Source organism: Lepidochelys kempii, chromosome 5, assembly GCF_965140265.1.
Source record: "Lepidochelys kempii isolate rLepKem1 chromosome 5, rLepKem1.hap2, whole genome shotgun sequence".
NCBI lineage: Eukaryota > Metazoa > Chordata > Testudines > Cheloniidae > Lepidochelys > Lepidochelys kempii.
The window spans coordinates 26,012,552-26,037,253 of NC_133260.1; the positions used below are offsets into that span (position 1 = coordinate 26,012,552).

Below are 24,702 nucleotides of genomic sequence, written 5' to 3' on the forward strand. Positions count from 1 at the left end.
GATACAGTAATTTCATTATAGGTAAAATGCAGATGCATAAATGAGAGTGTGGACACAATATGGGCTTCATACAGAGATGCTGTTGGAATGAATCCATTTTAGAAATAATAATTTCCTTTAATCATGCTTCTCGTTTGTCTGTACTGCTTTCATGGGGGCAGAATGTCTAGAAAACAGAGGGGAAGAGCAAGAGAGAAGGATCCAGAGTGACCATGATCATTGTATGAGCCAGATCATGCCCCGGTGATATTTCTGTTCCTGGAAGAGAGTCATCCACCATCTCCACAGCATCTGTATCCCATGGGTGGGAGGATACTCAAGGTGGGAGAGTGAGCAGCAGGATCCAGGAAATTCACATTGTCCCCTACTAATCCTGTGTGGAATCTGCAGAGAAGTTAGCACAGCCTCAAGCAGGTATTCTCACCCCCAGTAAAGGGAGTGAGAAGCCTTGGGCCTTTGCACTGAGGCCTGCTATGAGGTAGCAAAGGAACACATGTAGTGAGCACTGCTGGCTCCACCAATAGCACTGGTCTCTCTGGAAGGGGCAGGAGTGGAACCAGGGCTCTGTTCGCTTGCCACCTTGGCCAGCACTGACCTCGAAGGGTACAGCTGGCACTGCAGTTTCCCAGGCAGAACTTTTCTTGGGGACTCTCAGTAGTTCCGTTAATTCACAAACTGGTTAAAGTTAGAATTGATTGGTGAGAAGCTTAAAAAAAGAGGGAAGGGAAAACAGAATGGGGATTAAGTGACATGACAGAGAGGAGACTGCAGGATTCTGGCTGCAGTGCAGTCCCCCCACACCTCTTTCCATTATTAGTCCTGAAGTTGCTTTGGAACCCCACTAAGAGGCAGAATGTTGCCAGAAGCTGTGATGGAGACACTGCAAGGCATCTTGGAACCAAAATCTCCAAAAGCCATTGTAGAGTCCTCCAGTAGATCCCTGATACATGGAGGCCAAACCCCTAGCTTGTTCTATGGGGCAAACTACCTCATTGTACATTGTGTATACACACACACATACATACCCTTGATGTAATGCTTGGGGGTGGGGAATGCCCCAAGTTGCATTCTCTACTTGCATAAATCCACTACATTTTCCTCCCACATATCCTAGGGCAGGGGTGGGCAAACTTTTTGGCCTGAGGGCCGCATCGGGTTTCAGAAATTGTATGGAGGGCCGGTTAGGGGTGGCTGTGCCTCCCCAAACAGCCAGGCATGGCCTGGCCCCTGACCCCCTGCTTCTCACCCCCTGACGGCCCCCTCCGGGACTCCTGCCCCATCCAACCCCCCCATGTTCCCTGACAGCCACCCCACAGGAACCCTGCCCCATCCATCCCCCCGACTCTGCTCCCTGTCCCCTGACTGCCCCCCGAAACCCCCGCCCCTGACTGCCCCCCGCCGCTCCATCCAACTCCCCCCCCCTTCCTGACTGCCCCCCCAGGGCCCCTGCCCCATCTAACCACACCTTCTCCCTGACCGCCCCCAGAACCCCTGCCCCCATTCAACCCCCCTGTTTCCTGCCCCCTGACCCCATCCACACCCCCGCCCCCTGATCACCACCCCGAACTCCCCTGCCCTCTAAACAACCTCCCCCCCCCCGCCCCCTGCCCCCTTACCGCGCTGCCTGGAGCACTGGTGGCTGGCGACGCGGCTGTACCAGGAGAGGCAGCCGCACTGCACAGCACAGAGCACCGGGTCAGGCCGGGCTGTGCAGCTGCACTGCCCCAGGAGCTCGCAGCTTTGCAGCCCCGCCGCCCAGAGCACTGCGCCAGCGGTGCAATGAGCTGTGGCTGCGGAGAAGGGGGAAGAGCAGGGGAGAGGTCAGGGGCTAGCCTCCCTAGCCAGGAGCTCAGGGGCCGGGCAGGAGGGTCCTGTGGGTCAGATATGGCCCACAGGCCATAGTGTGCCCACCTCTGTCCTAGAGGGCGGTGATCTGTCTCCTTATATTTAAAGGAAACAAGGTTGCCTGTTCAGCTATAGTCATGCATACAATATATGTGAGGGTCCAGTCAATCTATGATGTTGAATGGCGATATCGGAGGTTCACATTTCTCTACTGAGAACTATTGCAGGGCAAAGCGGAACATTGCAGTTGTAGATCTAAAGCTGTCAGAAATCTCAGCATAAAGTTACAACTTATATTCATGGCAAAAAAACTTTTAAATGTTCTCTAATTAAAATGAAATGGCTTTTAGAGAAAAGAAGTAAAAACAAAATCAGAGGATTTGTCTGCTGGCTACAGTCAGCAGAAACACAGTAATGCAGGGGAACGGCCACCACTGTAATTTGAAAACCAATACAAATTTAGATATAAATCACTGAAAATATGAGTCCTGCAGATCAGATAGCAACTGTTTTGCCTAATCTCAGAGAAGATGTGCTTCCAAAACATCACACTTCTTGTGGCTCAGTAGGATTTTATAATAATCTTTTATACTCCATCATCAATAGAATGGCCCCTTGGCATTCTCTTCCACAACTTCCCCATCATAAATCACATTGGCTTACTGACTATTTGCAACAGATGAAGTGAAAATAGATGGCTGAAGTTGCCAGTAGAGGAGGTTTCACATTGATGACCAGTTATGACAAGAAGGTCTTTTGCCATGGCTGAGCAAAGAAGAGGTTCTTTGCCTCCTCACAGCATCTGCGAAATCTTGAGCACCAGAGTTATTCTATGTACTCCATAAACTGCTGAATCCATGCTATCTCTCACCGAAGCTCATTAGAGTACCTTCTATTGGAAGGAAACTGCCTTTTATTTTGCAAAGAAAATTGTTCAGATTAGAACTAAACGAGGGCCCTGTCCCCACATTTCACACTGGCTCATAGAACAGACTATAGCATAACAGGAACATGCTGCAGTATCTTAAAGGATCCTTGCTCCCTTACATTGACTAGCAGGGCACAATCTAGCCCTGCATGATAATTTGAATGAAAGAAGAAATGCTGGATTTCAAACACATCCATACATTTGGTGAAAGGAGACGCAGTTTGATAATGTAATTTTGCACTGGTGTTGATAAACATCCATCAAAATGCTACAAATTGTAATTTGTTATTTATAACTGTGCAGCATAGAGGAAAATATTGGATTTCCCTTTATCACATACAGCTAAGTAATAAGCACAGGACTGGGTTTGAAACCACTCCTGCAGGGAATGGCAATGGCCACACATTCTTTTTCCTGATGTGACAGCATACCTGTACAAACATGTACCTGGCACAAGCCACAGACAGATGCAGGCATGTCTACTGCATGTCAGAAGTGGAGCTCTAAAATAACCTGACATATGATTGCCATTAATCTTCATCTGTCTCTTAGTTCTGCCATTTACTCACTATGTCACCTTGGGCAGGTCATGTAAACTCTCTGCACCTCAGTTTCTCCACCAGCACAGTAGGGCATAATGATACTTACCCACATTTCTAAAGTTGTCTGAGGCCTAATATCTACAAGTAGTTAAATGAAGATATACTTGCAAATCACCAGTATATACTGGCCAATGTACATAGCAGAGGGGCATTGCTGGCACATGATGGCATATATCACATTGGACAGTCTCTACGCAAAAGAATAAATGGACACAAATCTGACATCAGGAATCATAACATTCAAAAACCGGTAGGAGAACACTTCAACCTCTCTCCCACTCAGTCAAAGATTTAAGGGTGGCAATTTTGCAACGGAAAAGCTTCAAAAACAGACTCCAAGGAGAAACTGCTGAGCTTGAATTAATATGCAAACTAGATACCATTAACTTGGGTTTGAATAGAGACTGGGAGTGGCTGGGTCATTACACATATTGACTCTATTTCCTTAAGTTAAGTATCCTCACACCTTCTTGTCAACTGTCTAAATGGGCCATCTTGATTATCACTACAAAAGTTTTTTTCTCCTGCTGATAATAGCTCATTAGCCTCTCACAGTTTGTATGGTAACTTCCAACTTATCTGTATGTGTATATATATATAAATATATATCTTACTATATGTTCCATTCTATGCATCCGATGAAGTGGGCTGTAGCCCACGAAAGCTTATGCTCTAATAAATTTGTTAGTCACTAAGGTGCCACAAGTACTCCTGTTCTTTTTATTAAAAACACAGAAAGGCTAGAATGACTGACAGTGATGTCCAAAAGAAATTAGAATTAGCCAGATTCGAAGCTGAAGAGAGACAAAAAGAACATGATAGACAGATGGCCTTAAGGCGCTTGGAGATGGAGGCAGAAAAAGCCAGGGTGGAGGCAGAAGAAGCTGTCCACAAGAGAGCCCTGGAGGATAAAGAAAGAGAGAGGAAGCATGAACTGGAGTTAGAGATGGCAAGGGCTAAGCAGAATATACTAGACAATCCTAGCAATCCTTCTCCAGGTACCGCTTCCCAACCCAGAAAGTTCCCCACCTACAAGGTAGGCAATGATACAGAGGCCTTCTTAGAAAATGTTGAAAGGGCCTGCCTTGGGTACAGCATCTCTACAGACCATATATATATATATATATATATATATATATATATATATATATAGTGGAGCTGAGGCCGCAGCTCAGTGGACCCTTAGCAGAGGTGGCGGCTGAAATGCCTAAGGAACACATGAATAGTTATGAACTCTTGAAAAAAAAGCCAGAATCAGAATGGGGCTAACACCTGAGCATTCCTGTCCGCGGTTCAGAGCCCTAAAGTGGAAACCGGATGTGGCACTTTCCCGACACGCCTACCACATTGTGAAAAATTGGGATGCCTGGATATCAGGAGCAAGCGTTAAATCTCCGGAAGATCTGCCTTTCCTAATGCAAATGGAGCCGTTCTTAGAGGGTGTTCCTGAGGAAATAGAAAGATACATCCTAGATGGGAAGCCCAAAATTGTAATCAAGATGGGGGAGATTGGAACCAAATGGGTGGAGGTGGAGGAAAAGAAAAAAATTAGTAGCAGTTGGAGCGGATATCAGAAGAGGCAACCCGAGACAACACCCTACCACCGGGGGCAGCCCAAGGCCCCACCTACATCCCAAGGAAAACCCCAAACACCTTATCCTCCCACCACACCCATCTCCAGCAACCCACCTCGCCCCAGTGACCAGTCAGCTTGGCGATGTTTTAAATGTAATGAGCTGGGGCATGTGAAGGCCAACTGCTGCAAGAACCCCAACAAACTGCAGTTCATTACACCAGAGTCACACCAAAGGTCCTCAGGCCTCCCACATACCCTCAGACCGAACGGAAACTGTGAGTGTGGGCGGGAAGAAAGTTATCGCATGGAGGGACACTGGAGCACAAGTGTTGGCTATCCACCAATCCTTAGTGGATCCCAGCTTAATCAACCCAGAGGTCCAAGTGACGATTCAACCCTTCAAGTCAAACTCTTTTGACTTGCCTACAGCCAAGTTGCTTGTCCAGTACAAGGGCTGGTCAGGAATGTGGACTTTTGCAGTCTATGATGATTATCCCATTCCCATGCTGCTGGGGGAAGACTTGGCCAACCATGTGAAGCTAGCCAAGGGGGTGGGAATGGTCACTTGCAGCCAGGCTAAGCAAACCTTCACACCTAGCTCCATTCCTGCGCCTTCTACAAGGGCCCAGTCGGTGTTACCAAAGACCCAGACTGAGGTGGTGGAACCGGACACCATGCCAATGTCTACGACAGCTGTAGTGGTTCCAGTCGCAGAGACCCAGGCAGAGCCAGTCCCAGAACCAGAACTGGTGGAGCAACCAGCACCAGAACCATTGCCAGCACTGAATCCAGCGCTTGCAACCCCGTCTACAACTCTAACACCAGAGGACACCACTGAGCCTGCCCTGCCAGCAGCAGCTAAACCTACGCAAGAGGCTCAGCAGGAGCCTGAACCACAACATAGTGCAACAGCGGAGAGCAGTTCACAGTCAACGGAAACAGCCCCATCACCTGCATCGCTTCCTGAGGGACCAAGCCCAAGTCCACAATTCAATGAGGAACTGATGTCTCCAGCATCAAGGGAACAGTTCCAGACCGAACAGGAAGCAGATGAAAGCCTCCAGAGAGCTTGGACGGCAGCATGGAGCAACCCACTGCCTCTCAGCTCTTCTAATCGATCCAGGTTTGTTGTAGAAAGAGGACTTTTATACAAGGAAACTCTTTCTGGTGGACACCAGGAAGACTGGCATCCTCAAAGACAGTTGGTAGTTCCAACTAAGTACCAGGTAAAGCTCTTGAGCTTAGCCCACGATCATCCTAGTGGCCATGCTGGGGTGAACAGGACCAAGGACCATTTGGGGAGGTCATTCCACTGGGAGGGAATGGGCAAAGACTTTTCTACCTATGTCCGGTCTTGTGAGGTGTACCAAAGAGTGGGAAAACCCCAAGACCAGGTCAAAGCCCCTCTCCAGCCACTCGCCATAATTGAGGTTCCCTTTCAGTGAGTAGCTGTGGATATTCTGGGTCCTTTCCAAAAAAGGCACCCAGAGGAAAGCAGTACATACGGACTTTCATGGATTTTGCCACCCGATGGCCGGAAGCAGTAGCTCTAAGCAATACCAGGGCTAAAAGTGTGTGCCAGGCATTAACAGATATTTTTGCCAGAGTAGGTTGGCCCTCCGACATCCTTACAGATTCTGGAACTAATTTCCTGGCAGGGACCATGAAAAGCCTTTGGGAAGCTCATGGAGTGAATCACTTGGTTGCCATCCCTTACCACCATCAAACAAATGGCCTGGTGGAGAAGTTTAATGGAACTTTGGGGGCTATGATACATAAATTTGTAAATGAGCACTCCACTGATTGGGACCTAGTGTTGCAGCAGTTGCTTTTTGCCTACAGGGCTGTACCACATCCCAGTTTAGGGTTTTCACCATTTGAACTTGTGTATGGCCACGAGGTTAAGGGGCCATTACAGTTGGTGAAGCAGCAATGGGAGGGGTTTACACCTTCTCCAGGAACTAACATTCTGAATTTTGTAAACAACCTACAAAACACCCTCCGAACCTCTTTAGCCCTTGCTAGAGAAAACCTAAAAGATGCTCAGGAAGAGCAAAAGGCCTGGTATGATAAACATGCCAGAGAGCGTTCCTTCAAAGTAGGGGACCAGGTCATGGTCTTGAAGGCGCTCCAGGCCCATAAAATGGAAGCGTCGTGGGAAGGGCCATTCACGGTCCAAGAGCGCCTGGAAGCTGTTAACTATCTCATAGCATTCCCCACCTCAAACCTAAAGCCTAAGGTATACCATGTTAATTCTCTAAAGCCCTTTTATTCCAGAGAATTAAAGGTTTTCTAGTTTACAGCCCAGGGAGGAGCTGACGCTGAGTGGCCTGAATGTGTCTACTGTGAAGGGAAAAGTGACGGTGGCATGGAAGAGGTGAACCTCTCTGTGACCCTTGGACGTATGCAGCGACAGCAGATCAAGGAGCTGTGCCCTAGCTTCGCGCCGATGTTCTCAGCCACCCCAGGACGGACCGAACGGGCATACCACTCCATTGACACAAGTAATGCTCACCCAATTAGAGCTCAACCTTACTGGGTATCTCCTCAAGCCAAAACTGCTATAGAACAGGAGATCCAGGACATGCTACAGATGGGTGTAATCCACCCCTCTAACAGTGCATGGGCATCTCCAGTAGTTCTAGTTCCTAAACCAGATGGGGAGATACGCTTTTTCATGGACCACCGTAAGCTAAATGCTGTAACTTGCCCAGACAACTATCCAATGCCATGCACAGATGAACTATTGGAAAAACTGGGATGTGCCCAGTTCATCTCTACCTTAGACTCAACCAAGGGGGTACTGGCAGGTACCGCTAGATGAACCCACCAAGGAAAGGTCAGCCTTCATCACCCATGTAGGGCTGTATGAAGTTAATGTGCTCCCTTTCGGGCTGCGGAATGCATCCGCCAGCTTCCAAAAACTTGTAGATGGTCTCCTAGCAGGATTGGGAGAATCTGCAGTCACCTACCTTGATGATGTGGCCATATTTTCTGATTCATGGGCAGAACACCTGGAGCATCTGCAAAAAGTCTTCGAGCGCATAAGGGAGGTAGGACTAACTGTTAAGGCTAAAAAGTGTCAAATAGGCCTAAACAGAGTGACTTACCTTGGACACCAGGTGGGTCAAGGAACTATCAACCCCCTACAGGCCAAGGTGACTGCTATCCAAAAGTGCCCTGTCCCAAAGTTAAAGAAACAGGTCCAATCCTTCTTAGGCTTGGCCAGATATTACAGGCGATTTGTACAGTACTGCAGCCAAATTGCCGCCCCACTGACAGACCTAACCAAAAAGAAACAGCCAAATGCTGTTCAGTGGACTGAAGAGTGTCAGAAGGCCTTCAACCAGCTTAAAGTGACACTCATGTCTGACACTGTGCTAAGGGCCCCAGACTTTGACAAACTGTTCCTAGTAACCACAGATGCGTGCGAGCGTGGTGTGGGAGCAGTTTAATGCAGGAAGGACCGGATCAAGAATTCCATCCTGTCGTGTTTCTCAGTAAAAAACTGTCTGAGAGGAAAAGCCACTGGTCAATCAGCAAAAAGGAATGTTATGCCATTGTGTACGCTTTGGAAAAGCTACGCCCATATGTTTGGGCACGGCGTTTCCACCTGCAAACCGACCGTGCTGCGCTGAAGTGGCTTCATACCGTCAAGGACAATAACAAAAAACTTCTTCGATGGAGTTTAGCTCTCCAAGATTTTGATTTTGAAATACAACACATTTCAGGAGCTTCTAACGAAGTGGCTGATGCAATCTCCTGTGAAAGTTTCCCAGAATCAACTGGTTAAAATCATCCTTGAAATGTGGAAAATACTGTTAGGTTTTCTATAATCAGTAGTGTATCTAGAGGTGCATGTGTCTTATCAATTCTGTTTTCTCCTAGAGCTCCAGAAAGAAATCACAGCCAGTGTGCAGCAGGCTGTCCAGCACCGTCTGTGATTTGAGGGGCATGTCATAAATATACAGCTAAGGGTAGCATAAAATCCCTCCTTACCTGTAAAGGGTTAAGAAGCTCAGATAACTTAGTTGGCACCTGACCAGAAGGATCAATGGGGAAAGAAGATACTTTCAAATCTGTGACGGTGGGGGGGAGGCTTTGTTTTGGTGCTCTGTGTGTGTTCTCCCTGGAGACAAAGGGAGAGACCAAGCAAGTAATCCAGCTCCCACTGAAATGATACATCTAATATTACAGAAATAGTAAGTAATAGCAAGAAAATGCGTTAAAGTATCTTTTGTTTTAACTTGTGAATTGTCCCTGTGCTAAGAGGGAGGTTTATCCCTGTTTTTGTAACTTTAAAGTTTTGCCTGGAGGGGAAATCCTATGTGTTTTGAATCTTTTTGTTACCCTGTAAAGTTATCTTCCATCCTGATTTTACAGAGGGGATTCTTTTATCTTTTTTTAAATAAATTCTTCTTTTAAGAACCTGATTGATTTTTCATTGTTCTTAAGATCCAAGGATGGGTCTGTGTTCACCTGTACCAATTGGTGAGGATATTATTCTCAAAACTTCCACAGGAAAGGGGGTGTAGGGCTTGGGGGAATATTTTGGGGGAATAAGACTCCAAGTGGTCCTTTCCCTGATTCTTTGTCTAAATCACTTGGTGGTGGCAGCATACTGTTCAAGGACAAGGTGGAATTTGTGCCTTGGGAAAGTTTTTAACCTAAGCCGGTAAAAATAAGCTTAGGGGGTCTTACATGCGGGTCCCCACATCTGTACCCCAGAGTTCAGAGTGGGGAAGGAGCCCTGACATATGCATTCATCCAATTTATTGGCAGTTAAAAATGAGTTCAATTTTGATGTTTGTTTTCTTTACTCAGCATTAAATATCTAAGTACCAGATTCTTCAGGCTTTACTCAGCATTTGGACCTAAATTAACTACAAATGTTGTTCTTTAATCCAATATTCTTTGTGTCTAAAAGCAACATTGTTAAGCAGAGTAGACAGTAATTATCCATTGACTCTGCCTGGTTTTGATAGAGATCTTTTTAGATACTCCTCATTTTATTTAGAAAACAGCTGAAATCAGGCACAGTACACATGGTGAATATAGACTTACTCCCTAAATAAGAAAGCAGAAACATTGGTGTGATTTTTGGCAAATAATTCTAATCCTATCAAATTTATTCTCCACGTTTATCCTTATTATGTCTAGTTTGTATGACGGTTGTGACATTTTATATTTTTTCTTTTTACAGAAAGCTTATTAACTGAAATTCCTGTCCTCCAAAATAGTAATAATAATATTAGCATCTAGTACATAGTATACTTAAAACTTTTCATCTATAATCTCAATCGGGAGTCACAGCTCAGGAATTTGATGAAAGATATGCTAAAAGGTAAGCCTCTAGTATTTAAACAACATGATTTATCATCCGGCATCTGTCAGTGAGTCAACCAGCATTTAAAATCTTTTCATATTCTGAAAAGGTAAAAGATGCTGCTTTTCTTCCAATGGTGCAAGCTTTTAAATGCAAAAAGGGCCACTTATTTTTTAGGAAAAGCTGGATTTTTTGTGCTTTTCCCTTTATTAGTCACACTGTGCTGTTGAGACAATCTTTTCTGAACTGGGTTGACTCTAAAAGAGTTTAAATTACTGAACTACAGACAAGTCTCATCTTGCTTTTTGAGTAACAAGAAAACTACAAAGAACTGTATCTCATCATATTTTGATCTATTCTTGATAGTGTTCCAGTTACTCCTGAGAGATGTAAAGCTGTTTCCTTAAATAACTGTCATTAAGGATTTGAAAACGCCTTGAAACCCCAAACTAAAACACTTTTTAAAGTAGACTAACATCCTCATATATTTCACCATTTTTTTGGAAAAGGTAGTGGAATAATGTTATATAATTATGTTTAATTTTTACTGACTCCTGGTTTCAAATCTCTAATCACAAAGACTTCCAGCCTTCTGTGTTGTGTGTCATTCTTCAGTTCTTCCTGAGTCCTGATTTTGCATTTCTAATGAAGCTGAACTGACAAAGCGTGAAAGTGGTCGAAAGGGAAAAAACAAAGAAAGCAACCCTGTTTTTACTGTGCCAAGACTAATCAATATTCCAGAAGCTCAGCTATTTTCCCCCCTTCAGTTGTGTTTTTTATGTTTTTCCAGAGTTGGATTAATAGACTCCTCCCCTTTTCTTAAGTTGCAGTGATAGTAAGTTGGTGTATCCAGAGCACATGCATATTGTCAGTCTTCTCCTTCTCTTGCTCACTGAATTTTTCATCTCTATTGTACCTACTGGGAAATTTACCTTGTTGCTTGTCTTTTGTGCTTGGAACATTGCAGAATTTAAAAAGGTGAGTTTGTTTACTTTGTTGGTGTTTTTCGCTTTTCATTCTCTTCCTTTGTAAAATACTTTTCTAGGTCATTTGATATAATGATGCTTTGGGGGTATACTGACTTTTCTTTCTTGATCTTAATCTTACTTATAAAGCGTAGATTGGGATGATATTGTGTTAAATGATCCTGGAGGGAAAAGGGGGCTGGGTGAATCTATAAGCTTGTTACAAAATACTGCAAACTAATTTTCTGAAGAAAACTCTTTCAGAGACACACACAGCAGTCACACCTCCAAGATCAAAAATACCATACACAATACATTTAGCTCAGCCTAAGAATTTTTTCCCCACTCTGCAGCCAATTAAGAAAAGACTAATTACCTATTATAGCTTTTTCCAATTTAAAATATACATTTGTTAAAAAAAGGAGAGAGGTGAGACAGGAAAGGGGGAATGGGAGATGTGTGTGTGTGCGTGTGTGTAGACAATCTTCTTTAAAAGACATATTACAATGTGTTAAAATGGAGGGGAAATAGTATATTAGCATACTAGTTTTAAACATATATTTAACTCCAAAAGCAAGACCAAATCCCATCAAAAACATTTTTTTACCTTTTTAAATAACATGATAGCCCCTTCAATCATCCCTCTTCTAAAACTTGAACTTTCTAAATGCTTTCTGCAAAGCTAATTAGGCAATAGATGTAGCAAGGCAGAAAGATATAAATGATCTATATAATTGAAAATGGATTTCAGTGCTGAAGCCAGCTATATCCATTCATAAATTTGTGACCCTACCAGAGAAATACTGGAGTAGGTAGCAGGCATAGTTGTGTTATCCAACATTGTGGAAAAGCAGATTCCCACTTTGCAAAATAGTTTTGTGCAGATTTAATTACAGAATAAATTAATTTCAAGCAGTCAAAAAAATTAGTGTGTTTGAAATAAAAAGTAGATTATCTTGCGAACATATCCCAACTATTTTAATGAAAGCTTTTAAAAAAAACCTTAAAGCCAAATCTGTAGTGTGATAATTATCAAATCATATCAATGCTTTGCCAGGCAATGCAAAGCATTATCTTGTAGTGTGAACTTGTAACAAACATGAAGTAACAAGCTAACTGGGTTACATCTTCTGATGTTTTACAGATGTGTCAGAGTAGCTTACACACTTCAAAGATGAATGTTACTATCAAAGGCATACCTCCTGAGTAGTAAGTAAAGAGATAAACTATTCCTGCTGTGTTTTGCCATATAACAGGAGAGAAATCAATGCAGGACAAAGCATTAAAATGATCTAAAAACATCTGAAATACATAGTATTCTGAATACTATGATTTAAAAAGGTATTATTTATCAGAAGTTTCATTTAGAAGGTGGGATAGGCAGATTCTGTTCAGATAAATGTGTGCCTGCTAAATAGATGAAAATGAGGCTTGATCAATAGTTATAGATATTCAGCATCTGATTCTCCTGTGAGATTCATTTTACATTATTGTAACTCCATTGACTGCAGTGAAGTTACTCCTCATTTATACCAGTGTGAAAGAAGAATCAGGCCCATTCCCTGCAGACCGAGAAATACAGATCTGAACAAAATCTGTACTTTAAACTCAGGTTTCCACCCAACATTGCAGTTATTTACCACATACTGCAATCAATTAATTAATCTAAATAATCCAAGTCTGATTGTTATATGATGAGTATTTGCCTGCATGTGCAGATATTGATTATTCCTCTGAAGTTTAACTTATTGTGACATTTGATATATCTTGTCTTCTAGCTTCCTCCTGCACTTCCCAAGGAAGAAGGTCTTCTGTCTTTCTGGGGAGATTTTAACAGCAGTAAATTATAAAAGAAGAAATCACTTTTCAAAATATAAATGACTAAAAGTAACGGAGAAGATCCAAGATCTGGAAATAGGATGGAGCGCTTTCAGCAAGGAGTCCGGAAACGTACATTACTGGCAAAAAAGAAGGTGCAGAGCATAACTAAGGATGATGTTAAAAGTTACCTAGTGAGGAATGCCTTTGTGCTCTTCACCATCATTGCTGTCATTGTTGGTGAGTAATTTGATCAATAGGGATATTCTGTTTCTCCATTGCATTTGACAGCCTTAGAAAATGTCACTTGGCCTCAGCAATTAGCATTCTGAAAGAGATCCCAAATTCTTCTCCACTGGCTTGCAGCATTTTTGGCTATGAAAGTTGTATGTTGAAGTTTTGGAGAAAGTATAATTTTAGTTATTCTAGTATTCAAAGAGGTGAATCATTTTGGTGAAGGACATTAAGTCAGCTGCTTTATTAACTCCTCTATTTAAGAATCAACCCTGCTATAACAGAATCAAAAGGAATGAATAATCAAACAAAATCTGTTTCTGCCAAAAAGCAGTTGCAATACAATGCCACAGAATACAATACAACTTTCCACTAACCCATGCAATTAACATGTTGAAATGAGAGAGAGAAGTCCCCAATATTAATTATAGGATCATTTACTTCTCAGACAAGCCAAATATCAGAGATCAGATCCCAGAGTCTAAAACTTTTGTGCTTTCCCTTGGTGAATATAAAATAGAACACAAACCTAAATCCAGAGTCGTGCTTTCTCAATAACTCTTATTCTTACACTTGCATCTTTCAGATACAATCTGGGAGACAATGAGAGTTCTATCTGCTCACGGACTGCAGGATGGTGCCTGATTAGACATTTTTTTATACATGGTGGAAATTCAGTAGATCAAACAGCATGCCCAAAATTTTCAGCTTCCATTGACTTCAATGGGAGTGGGTCTGGCCTGCAAAATGAGCATTGCTGGATTTAGAATGTGTCAAAATTTTAAAATATTCTTTTAAACTATTTTTAGCTACATAAAAGATTGGTTTGACAGAAAGACTTTTTATCTGAAGACAATGAATTTTCACCAAAAAGTGCTCTATAGAGAAATATTTTATTGTTATTCATAATGGGTATTTTTCTTAACTGAAACTTCGCTATCTAAACAATATAATTTTGCACTGAATAAAACAATTCCTTCTATTGTGGAGCAAGTAGATTTTGGTTCTGTAATAAAAAAAAATTGTGATCAGATTAATTTCAAGCCTAAACATATTAACCCGCTCACCCAAATGCCAAATCTTAGAGTTTACAAATGAGGCCAAATCATGCTTGGGTGAGCAGTCCCATTAACACTTTGTAGAAACTGCTGTAATGATGCTTTCTTATGTGGATTTGATTGCTTCATTTCCTAAGCTGCTTTAGGAATCAGACATCATTGTTGCTTTTAAAGGTCCTCATGTCTGTAGGATTATTTGTAAGAATTCCCATTTTACGGGTGGTAATTGGTTAACAGTGTTTTGATTTCTAAGTAAGAATTTGCCACAGTTGACAAAAAAATTAACTAGTATCAGTAACATAAAACATAAAGTGTTTTTAACTGGTTGTCCACTGAGAAAGGTGCATTACAGGATCTAAAGTTAAAAAATATGATCTAATTCTAAAGCAATCTAATTCTTAGACTGTAATCTGCTCACAGCAGGGAATCTGATTAAGTCTACACGGAGGCACTAGCAATTCTCCCAGGGCTGGTCTCGCGCTGGTGCAGCTCCTCCAGCACTACCAATGGTGGGAACGCTAGTGTAGGCTCTCATGTTCACTCGCGCATCCACCGCTGCTAGCACTGGTGGAGCAGCAGTGGTGCTAGAACTGCTGAAAGTTCCCCGTGTAGAAAAGGTCACTGTGACAAATTATGACTGCACATACACTGGTGTATCTGGAGTACCTCTCACTCCAGCACCTTCAGAAGAGTTACTTTGGATACACGAGTGCAATGGAAAGCAGAATTTGCCTCTGTTTGTAAAAATGATATGTAAACTTACAGTATATGCATGAATAAAGGGGAGGCATATCTATGGTTCTCAATAAAGGAGCAACTTCACTCTTTAGTGGTTATAAATAAGTAGACCTCCTGTTACTGGCATGCTGAGGTAGAAATATATATTAATAAGGGACTGGATGGCTTAAGAGTATGGACATCTCTAAATTGTCACTCTGAATCTGGCTCAGGTTGGTAACGACTAAATTTTGTTACCATCCATCAGTTGTTTGGCAATTACCATCCATCAGTTGTTTGGCAATCTACATAAAATCAGATGGTGGGCTTGGTTTAGTTCCTAGTGGACAATAGTCCACATCACAAAACTAATCACAGTTAGCACGAATTGACAACCTTGTTAGCTGTCTCAGTAAAAGGACCAAGGTTTGAATGAACATGAACTGCGTTTTTATGCCGTGGTAGGGTTGAAACATCACCAAGGGGTAGCAGGCAGGGCACATTTGAGGAAGCTTTCATTGCTGACAGCCCAGACTCTAACAATTAGATAAATAAACCAAGGGCTTTAGTTTCCAGGGCTGTCAGTACAGCAGCTTTCACAAGGACTAAATTCACTAATAGTAAAATCAAAGGTTAAAAAAGAAAGTATGAATGTTGGTGTACAAACACTTTCCTGCAGGCCTTTTTTGTCAAGGTGAGAAAGCATGTTTAATATGGCGCTTCCCAGTTAATTTGCTAAGCAGGACTGATTCTGGTAGAGGTTAAATTGGTAGGATCATAGGTCTTAGCACACAATTTCAGGACCATAGTTTCAAATGTCCTTCTGAGTTCGTGTAATAATTGTTATGAATGCATAGATATATATTTGCTCATACAAAGTGGATACATATTTATCTGATTTGTGCACATATATTTTGTTGACTTAACTGACATTACCTAGCACTCACCTATAAGCAAGAGCATAGTGTACAGGGAAACAGCATCATGATCCTCACAAGATAAGGGGAAGTGTATCTATTACCTCTAACTTCAGGTGCTACTGCAATGAAAATTGAAGAGAATGAACAGAACTGATTAAAAAGCATGGGTGTATACATGCTATTGCAAAGCATGAAACATGAGAGAAGGCAGTGCAAAGTGCCAACTCTCTTTGAGGGGGAAGCACAGAATCAATGGCTAGGGTACAGATAAAAGGCTTCCATAGCTGCTGAAATAAAAGCAAATTAAAGTAAAAAAATTTTGGCATCAAATTCTGCATGTATGGTCTGTGGCCAGGGGATCATTATTACTATTATATTTTTATAAAATTGGAGCTGATTTCAAACAAGCTATCTTTGAGAAATATGATGTGGAAAAAAATAGGTCATTCTAAAGTTTTGAAAACTCCTGGAAGTTTTTTTTTGTCTGCAAAATGAGTTGTCTAGAAACTTTAAATGAGCTTTTCAGTGGATCTTGGCAAGATCTAGGGTACAGGACCTATTCTGAGATGGAGAAAGGCATATTTGGGAAGTTGTTCACTAGTGAATTGAATATGACAAAATGACCAGTAACACTTCTAAGGTGTGCTGCAGGTCCTGATGGCTTTTGGAAAGTTTGCAGGAGGTGTTACAGATTTTGAAATGTTCACCAAAAACTCTGGCATAATCTCAATGGCTGTTCCATTCCCCATGCTTCCCTCCTTGTATAGTCTCTCCTGATTCCTGCTGTCCACCACCCAGTTTCCAAAAGTCCACAGGAGTCCAGATTTTTTCCAGAAGAACCCCGAAACCACACAGGAACTCCCGTAGAGTTTGGTGGCTACACAAGGGAAAAGCTCAAGTCACACAGAGGCTCTGAGTAGAACTCTTGTGAAGCTGGTCACAGGGGAGCACTATTAAAACTGAGAGGTCCAGTGGTGCTAAAGGAGAGTGGGGAGTACATAAGATCAGCAATAGTTCCTGCATATTTTGTGAGGTGATCATGACCCTAATGAATTCTCTAGCTAAAATCTTTTCACAGTGCTCAGCCTAACTAATCTGGCTGTGCATTGGGACACTCCATGGGGGAAAGGGAAGGAATCCACTCCTCAGTCCAGGGAGTGAAAGCGGTGCTGCTTTGTGACTGCTAATTGAGCCTAATGGCTGGAACAGGTGAAGGACCAGAGCATGTGCACAGCAGAAGATTCTCCTGCCTCACCCCACAAAAGAGTAGAACACAGGTGATGTGTACCTCAGCATGGTGTACCCAAATTTTACCTCCCTGGTGTGGTGAAGCTGCTCCTCAAGGGGCCTCTGTATCCCAAGAAGAGGGGTATAATTTTCCCCATGTAAGATGCACATGACCCAAATATACACTTTGTAAGTGCCTGAGATAGAGCGCTTAAAATTCACATGGGACCAAGACATCAGGCTACGATAGTAAGGAACCCAACAAGGTGTGGTTTTAGGTGAGCAGGCATGAGCACATCACATAGGGCACAAAGGGTTCACCTGGAAGCAAGCAAAAGGGACAGAGACACATAAGAAGATGGCAGTGGTCTATGAAGAACTGAGTTCCACTCACGCGGAATTCAGAAGCAATAGAGCAGTCTCTGTGCAGTTCCAGTGTTCTGCTGAAGAAACTGCACAGTTCACAAGCTCCTCACTGACTCCTCTCACTGAGTAATTCCAAACTTTTCAAAAACGCTTCAAGCATATTCCCAGGCAAACACTTAAATTGGAGTTAAGATTGAAAAAAAAATCACTATGGGAAAAAAATGTCAAAGATCACTTTAATTTTCTTACAACAGAACAAAACCTGAAAGTTCAAATGTACCAAGTTTGATTTATCAGTTACTTCTTTTTACAATACTACCATACCTTTAATTTTGCAGTTATTGCACACTCTCATCTTTTGAAAAAAAACAGCATCTAAAAATTCAAATGACTACTATTTTATTTAAAGCCACATGCAGTACAGAGAAATCACATACTTGGTCAATTTGGGAATCAAAAATGTACATATTGGGGACAGATCAACCAAGGTACAAGTGCTCTTAGATACATAACTATATGTACAAACTTCCTATGCTCCAAACCCTGGAACTATCATAGGGTAGAATAGTGCTGAAAAATAACATTTTGGAGCTGTCACAAAATCTGTGTGTGGAAGTACATATTTACTGCACTCTACATACAAATTATGCTAATATCATAACGTTTTCTAAATAGAAGATGTCAGAGAGCTGCTAAAAACTCAGTCTAAGTTGTTTTAAGCTGATTTAAGGCTACTTACAGACTAGATTTGAAGGCTGTGTTGCATGGAACGTGAGAGGTTGGCATGAGCACAGTTTTAAAGATGTAAGTGTGGCTTTAACTATGATTTCAATAAGAAATTCTCTATGTGAAAAGATAGCAGGACAGGGCAAAGGCTCTATGAAAAAAAATATGTTAATAGATGTTCCGGTCACCCATTCTTTTGTCTGAAGGTCATTTTATGGGCTGCATATTTGCATGACACCCAGCATATGCCTAAAGGGGATTAAAAACACTATTTTAGCAGGAGCTATTGTAAAAACTACTGTTAATGTTGCTTGACCCTTTCTAATCTATGATTCAGTTGCTTACAAATTTCTGAAACTTTCATTTTTCAGGCTGAAATTTTCACTATCATTTCTTTAACATAACCTGGAATCTAAAAGATTATATGAATATTTAAACCGTATTTCAGGGTAATTCCAAAGACACCATGATATGGCAGATTAAATAGTGTTTTATATGTAGCTATTATGTTTACAGATGAATTGGGGGAGAAAGTATTTTGGAAAGTAAATAAAGGGCTCCTGGTTTTAAGGATTTTAGTATGAATCATGAAAAAAAGGAAAAAGAAAATTGTTAGATTTCTGGGACTATCTAGTATATCCTTGGCTACATAAGATACACTGAGAGACAGCCAGTGATAGCGAACTAATAGTAAAAAGATGTCCAAAATAATTGCATTTTGAGGAAATTTTTGAAAGACGTGATTTGGGGCAAAGGATAGTTCTAGGTGAAAAGTACACCTGGAAAGAGTTGCAGGGTTGTAAGTAGGAGAAGAGATAAAGGAAATTGGAGGTAGTTCAAACAATTAACTTTAAATCTTCATGTATAGAAGAAGTAGGTGTGTTTTCTATGCATTTTCTTGTTTGATTTTTTTACAAATCTGGAGATTGGCTATTGGGATGGGTTCTAGGTCATAAATAGAAATCAGTAGCTGGTCTTATCCTTATTCTCAGTAGATATTGGCATGGTTTCCGCATTTCTTTGCAAAATGGCAGAACTGACACAATGTTTGTTCAAGAAAGGTATAAGATCGAATAAGAGATGTGTTGTGCATCCTGGTTGATATGCCTTAGGTGAAATACTGTATACAGAGAAAGTTAGGTGTCTACTTATACCTAACTGCATCTAGTTTATTATATCCGTTCCTCAATTTCATGAGGACCAACTTTACAAACAAAAAAAACCAAAAAATGCCATATACCTCTCTGGGTATCAAATCTATCAAGATGCTACTTAATCAGATATTATTGGAAGTACAGAAAAGGCAACTCACATATGACACTGTCTAGTGCACAGATTTTGGTGTTTCTTACAATTATTTTCACCTAACCTTTTTTGCCATTAGGGTAGCCTTTAGGATGAGTGAGTTGTAGCCCTTTCTGAAAAACGTTTAACAGATCAGAAGATTTATTTGCAGATGCCATATCTGCAGGTAATGTGAATATACATTCATTGATCCTGTATGCAACAGGATTATAGAATCATGATTCATGGACCACCCTTCCTAGAGGTGTGATCCTTCAAGAGGTTGAGCACCAAAGAGAATGTTGGGAAGATACAGATGAGAGACTCTGAGGTTGAAGTGTCAACAGAAGTGCTGTAACAAATAGATACATTAAACAGACTGTACTGTCAGTAATACTGGACAGTATTCATCCAAGAATTGTTAAGAAATTTAAGAATGAAGTGGCTTAGCAAAAATATGCAACTTATTAAACATCAGCTACTATACCAGAGGGCTAGAAGGTTGCAAGCGTTGTACAGGAACCTACCTATCTTTTAATAAGTTGCTAGAGGTGATCTTGTGAATTACAGATCAGAAAGTCTTACTGTACTTCAATACCAGGAGATATGATTGTAATGATCATTAAAAATTATAAAAACACTTAATAAGCATGATATAATAAGGACAAACCAGCCTGACGTTTGTGAAGGGAAATCCTTGCTCTAACCTACTCAGGTTATTTGTGTGTGTCAAGAAATATTGGATAAAAGAGAACTTGGAAATATAACTGAACTGGATTTTCAAAAATCCTTTGACAATGTCTCTCACAAAAGTCTATGTTGCATGAAATGAAACACCTTTACTCCCTAATATTTACAGGCATAAAATACTTTTGGCACAAGCAGAGTTGGATTCAACAAACATTTGTTTAGCACTGTGACAGACACCTCAATTACACAATTAGACTACCCAAGTACTAGATTTCATACATTAATGGGTAGTCATTGCAGGAATCAGGAGTTATGGTAGGTCTCTACAGAGATCATATATTCTGGATGTTAAAGTGCTATGCATATTGCAAGAGCAAACAGGAACTAATTAAAATAATGAGCATATTATTTATAAATGGGATTGTGACGTGGTGCCTATGACTCCCTCCCAATAGAGTTAGAGGGAGTGAGTGATAGGAATTAGAGTATGATATGAAGCTTGATGTCATATGAAGTATGATATGAAGCTAAAGCAATATTGGAACTACTAGCAATTATCTTTGAGATAATTGAGGATTGGAGAAGGGCAAACATAGTACTTATCTTTAAAAAGTGGAACAAAGAGGACCTAGGGACTGGTCTGCTAACTTTGATATCTAGAAAGATACTGGCATAAATTATTAAACAATAATTTTATAAGCACCTAGATGATAATAAGGTTATAAGTAATAGCCAACATGGATTTGTCAAGCACCAATCTAAATTTCCTTCTTTGACAGAGTAATGTTAACTGACATTGAAAACTGTCCCTCTACCTCAAAACAGATTTTAAAAATAGGACAGTATTATTCTGCACTTCTAAATAACTTCCATCTGAGGATCTCAATGCATATTAATGAACTATGTTTTATAGCAGCCCTGAGAGTTCTGACAGAATTATTCAGTTCATCAAAATTGAAACATCCTGTGAAGATTATTCTATTTCAACAAAATTCCAATGGCACTCTGCCTGCCAGGCAACTTTGGAAACGTCTGGTTTCCTGCCAGCTTGCTTCTCAGTCCCAGGGATTCCAGGGTACACAGCCTTGGAGCAGCCAGCCAGAAAACCTGCTCCAGAGTTGGGGTCCCAGGATCCATGGCTCAGAGGAAGCCAGACATGTGAACTGCCCCTGAGTCAGGGACCCCAAGTCTTCTACGGTCTGCAGTTCTGAGGAAGCGAGACAGGTGGACTGCTCTGGAGACAAAGACTCCAGGACTTTCCTTTACACAGATTTTCAAAATTTTTAGTTTTCATTCCTAATCGGAACAAAATCAAATTTCAAAATATTGAAAACCCCAGTGAAACGGAATTACCTTTCTCCACACAAGTCTATTGGCTAGGTACAGTAGTTACTGCATTATTATCCCTATTTTGCAGATGAGGAAACTAAGATACAAAGAAGTCGTGTGACTCACAAGAAATCTGTAACAGTCCCAGGAATGGAAGCCACATCTGTAGATTCCCAGTCCTATGCTTTAGCCACATGACCCTCTTTCCTTGCAGTTCATGTAAAGGAGAAATCATTGGTGAGGAACCAATGTAAGAAGGATTCATGGAAGAGAGGGTTTTAAGAAGAAACTTGAAGAATGATAGAGAAAGCATTTGGTGGCTAAGAAGCAAGAGAGTATACAAGTTCTAGGTATATAGGGTACCCTAAAAGAAGTACTGAAGCCAAAAAGTAAGGAGAGTGAGGTGGATGAGAGATCTGAGAATAAACAAATGTACAGCACAACTCAGCAGGTAAGGAACGTCTGAAGGTAGCAAAGGGTTGACTATAGTGATTGTTTTTAAAACGTTTATAGTTGCAGCTTGCAAGTAATTAGCCTTATCATGGCACTTGCAATATCACCCAATACAAATAGAATTGGCCAATACATGAGTTCAGGTTCACAGGAAATTTTGCTATTTTAAAATGTCCTGAAAACCAAAATTCCAAGAATATGTTGTTTCAGAAACACCAAGACATGGTGTTTCTGAAACTAAATTTGCTCCCAAGGACCCTGACAGCCGCTGAGTGAAATTGATGTTCTTGACAGTTTCACTCAGCAGCTGCCTGGAGCTCCCAGGGTCTGTGGCTCTGGGGAAACCTCGACATGTGGGCTGCCCCAGACCAAAGACACTAGGGCTTCCAGACTCCCAGGCCAGCTGGCAGCCTGAATCACCAGTAAGCCTGAGGGTCTTAGGTGGTCCACATGGCAGGTACCTGGGGACTCAGTAGCACATTTCTGGACTCCCAGGTTCCCAGCTCCATGCAGGGCAGTCCACGGAGTGAGGCTGCCTCAGAGCCACAGATCCTGGAATGGAAAGAATCAAATTTTGATAATTTGAGATCACCCATTTGATAGTAAGGAAGATTTCAAATATACCGATGTTATTAGAAAGCATCCAGGTGATTCTGGGAGCACAGAAATGCAGGAGGTCAAACAGTATTGAGAGTAGAAGTGTTTGGGGGTTTATTGTTTGTTTGCTTTGGTTTATTTACTGTGGGAAGAGTCTCTGATCAAATCAGCAATTAAAGGTCATATCTGTGACAGCTGATGTCCTGCCAGATAGTTTCATTTTTTGGAACCTGAACCTCTAGTGATTTTTACACCCTCATCATGGAGGAATCTGCAAAAGATGAGACATGCTCTTGATCTCAAATGAGACATACTCACATGTAGAGAGAAAAGGAGTACTTGTGGCACCTTAGAGACTAACAAATTTATTTGAGCATAAGCTTTCGTGAGCTACACCTCACTTCATCAGGAAAGGGGAAAGGAACAAGTAAAGGAAGTAAGGATGTCATATAAATGAGTAATCAACCAATCCCACAGCAATAAACACTAAATGTGCACAAACTAAGTAAAAATAACAAAAATGCCTCTATAGTCTCCCCATAGGCTATAGTTGGTTGATGGAGTTGGAGATCAATGAGAACTAAAAGGCTGCTGGTGTCCCTAGCTCTTCCTTCTGGCTGGAGAGGGTCCCTGGTGGCCACAAGCCTTGGCCATCCCTGGTTTCTAGTGCAGGGGAAACTTATCAGGCTTGGGGGGCAGGCAGTCCTCACAGGCACAGTGGAGTGAGAGGATTCATTCTCTTCCCTGGGGAGCTGTGGGCTTTGAGTCAGTCTCAGGTCCTCTGGCTGAAAGAAACAAAACAGCATCTTACCCTTGGGTTGCTTCCCCTCCGACTGCTGTAACTTGTCACTTTGCAGCCAGTTCTATCCCCACAAACTGTTCCTGTTTGTTCTCAGCTCACAGGTGGGGAAGTCCTAACCACGTGCAGGCTATCTGGGGCCTGCAATTCGGTGCCTGGCTTGTTCATAGGGTGGCTGGTCTGGCCCCCAAACTGTTTGTCTCTCAAGCAGAGGGGAAGCAAGCAGTCCCTGTTTCAATTCCCTCAGTTTCTGCTCTGTGCCGCTGTCTGTAAGAATTCAGAGTAACAGCCGTGTTAGTCTGTCTTTGCAAAAAGAAAAGGAGTACTTGTGGCACCTTAGAGACTAACCAATTTATTTGAGCATGAGCTTTCGTGAGCTACATCTGATGAAGTGAGCTGTAGCTCACGAAAGCTCATGCTCAAATAAATTGGTTAGTCTCTAAGGTGCCACAAGTACTCCTTTTCTTTTTGTCTGTAAGAAGTGCTGGGAGCTGCTTCTATCAAGCCCCCAACTAGTAAGGGACTACACCCAGATAAATTAGGAGGATTATACTACCAAGAAAATATATTGGGTGATATTCTGTTCTGCATCTTTAAAAGAAAATTCACAGATCTCTTAGCATAAGAGAACGGGAATTAAAGTGGCTTTAAACTATCTTAACACCCTCCCAATTCTGGGCTGCTCCAGGGGCTGACATAACCCCCACATACTTAGCCCTGGGGGCTTGTCTGAATTACTGCAGTAGGTCCCTGGCTGCCTATAGGCATCAGTGCAGCCCAGAAACACTATGTCCTACAGTCCTACCCCTGACAATCCCCTCCTGCTCCTAGCTAGTCCCTGGCATGCCTCATACTCCAGAGCTTCCAGCAGACAGCTTGTAGAAGGAAGACAGCATCCTCCTGCACTAAGGGAATTCTCCCCTGGCTAGAACAAGGACATTTAAAACCTATTTAGGCTATTTCACCCCTTTTACCTGAAATGAAGGGGCTGAAGATGGGGTTAGAATCTCCCGCACTGAGCACACACTATGAACGGAAATCAAAGAGGCATAATAAAGCAGTAATAATGGGTGATTTCATACCCACATATAAAGTGGTCATATGTCACAGTGAAACAAGGTTTAGAGAATCAATTTCTCCACAATTTAAATGATTGCATGTTGGAACAATTAGTTCTCATGCGCACAAGAGGCAAGACTATACTCAACCGAGTCCTAAGGAAAACTAGAGTTGGTTTAAGAA

General features: G+C 41.8%; 1 protein-coding gene across 2 annotated transcripts in view; it reads left to right on the forward strand.

Moving 5' to 3' along the window:
• The first annotated feature begins 9,087 nt into the window (after positions 1-9,087).
• Positions 9,088-24,702, forward strand: part of SLC1A3 (solute carrier family 1 member 3) — a 94,398-nt gene continuing 78,783 nt past the window's right edge. Inside the window, exons 1-3 of one of the 2 annotated variants that reach the window (XM_073343771.1) lie at positions 9,088-9,153; positions 10,155-10,295; positions 13,021-13,300. In XM_073343771.1, coding sequence (XP_073199872.1) covers positions 13,120-13,300 — 181 coding nt within the window. In that variant the 5' untranslated portion in view covers positions 9,088-9,153; positions 10,155-10,295; positions 13,021-13,119. Of the gene's footprint in view, positions 9,154-10,154; positions 10,296-11,111; positions 11,256-13,020; positions 13,301-24,702 lie in introns of those variants that run through there. The other variant, XM_073343770.1, reaches the window with a different exon arrangement.